A 1,630-nucleotide genomic window follows, 5' to 3' on the forward strand; every position below is an offset into this window, starting at 1 on the left:
CCGCGCAGGAGCTCGGAGACCAGGTAGAACGCGCCGGCCTCCTCGTAGAAGCCGTACAACCGCACGATCTTCGGGTGGTCGACGGCGCGGAGCATCTCGGCCTCGTTGCCTGCGCGCGACGCCCGCCTCGGCACGCGGAGCGCGGGGGGGACGCGCCGGCCGCGCGCGGAGCGCGTCGGCGAGCTTCGGCTGGCGCTCCAGGTCCGGCCGGGTGACCTTGACCGCGACGCTCGCGCCGAGGCCGCCGCCGGGGAGCCGCATCGCACCCTTGTAGACCCGGGCAAAATTGCCGCCTCCGATGTCATATTCCCAGCTTTCTTCGCATTCGTACGCCGCGTGGAATTCGGATCGCAGCGCGGGCGCTACCTTCGACGGCCGGCCGCCCATGCGGCGCACGCGATAGGTGCGGCACGCAGCTTATTAGCTAGGATGCGCCATATCATTCAGGAGTGCTCACTGCATTCCATCCCATGGGATGCATGCGCGCGCCACATTAAATAGAGGCACGGTTGGGTGCATCATACTATTGTAGTATCCATGTAGTATCCCCTTCAATAACATTGCGTACGTTAAGGTGAACGCCGGCTTACGCGGCGTAAGTTACGCCGCGGCACAAAGTGGTGATACTCAGCGAGCTGGAATCCATCCACACTGACGCGAGCGAGGCGAGCGCCCGCGCGGAGTATGCCACAAAGTCCCCCCTAGGGCCGCGCGGCGAGCATGTTCAGGAGCACGGTCGCGCCCATGGTCGCGGCGGTCTGGCCGTAGTGGACGCCGTCGAGCGTCGCGTCGTCGAAGCGCGCCTTCGTGAGGTTCGAGAGGTCGAGGAGGTCCGCGGCCGCGAAGGCTCCGCCGCGGCGCGTCGCCTCGGCCTGCGCCGCGAGCACGCGCCCGAGCGCGCGGGCCTTCGCCGTCGTCATGCCCGGGTTCCGCCGCGCGAGCATCGCCGTCGGCGTCGCGACGACCAGCGACCGGGGCGCGTCCCCGGGGAGCGCGGCCGCGACGGCGTCGCGCGCGCGGTTCGCCTGGCGCGCGAACTTGGCCTCGACCCTGTCGCAGGCCGCGGCGACGCTGTGCTCCGCGCCCCAGTTGGCGACGACGACGACGCGCGCGAAGGGCTGGCCGCGGGCCGCGGCGCGGCCGACGGCGGCCTTGACGGCGCCGAGCTCCGCGTCGGACCACATGGACGCGTAGGCGAGGCGCGCGCCGCCGAGGTCGAAGGACGTCCTCGACGCGGGGTCGTTCGACGCGCGCTTGCCCCCCTTGCCGCGCGCCGCGTCCTCGCGCGCCTTGAGCTTGTCGTCGCTCGCCGCGCCGCCGAGGAGGCGCACGGTCGTCGCGTAGAGGCCCCGCAGGAGGCTGTCGCCGACGAAGAGGAGCAGCGAGCCGTCGAGCGCGCGCCGCGCGTCGCCGGGCGCGAAGTAGTGGTAGGCGCAGCCGGGCCGCGCGAAGCGCCAGGGCGCCATCTTCTTGTCCGCTTTGTGCACGGACCGCGCGACGAGCGCGTCCCAGGGCGACCCCGTGTAGCCCGGGCCGACGTCGCCCCGGGCGAAGCGGCGCCAGTGGCCGTCGCGCGTCGCGCCGTCGCGGCACTGCGGCGCGTCCGCCTCCGCGTCCGCGGCCGGCGCCG

General features: G+C 72.4%; 1 protein-coding gene across 1 annotated transcript in view; it reads right to left on the reverse strand.

Moving 5' to 3' along the window:
- Positions 1-701: 701 nt before the first annotated feature.
- The window catches only part of AURANDRAFT_71531 (hypothetical protein), a gene marked incomplete at both ends in the record, with an annotated part of 12,777 nt that continues 11,848 nt past the window's right edge, over positions 702-1,630 (reverse strand). Inside the window, one exon of the mRNA XM_009038573.1 lies at positions 702-1,592. Within this exon, the coding sequence (XP_009036821.1) occupies positions 702-1,592 (891 nt within the window). The remainder of the gene's footprint in view (positions 1,593-1,630) is intronic.

The sequence above is a fragment of the Aureococcus anophagefferens genome (assembly GCF_000186865.1).
Source record: "Aureococcus anophagefferens unplaced genomic scaffold AURANscaffold_8, whole genome shotgun sequence".
Classification (NCBI taxonomy): domain Eukaryota; class Pelagophyceae; order Pelagomonadales; family Pelagomonadaceae; genus Aureococcus; species Aureococcus anophagefferens.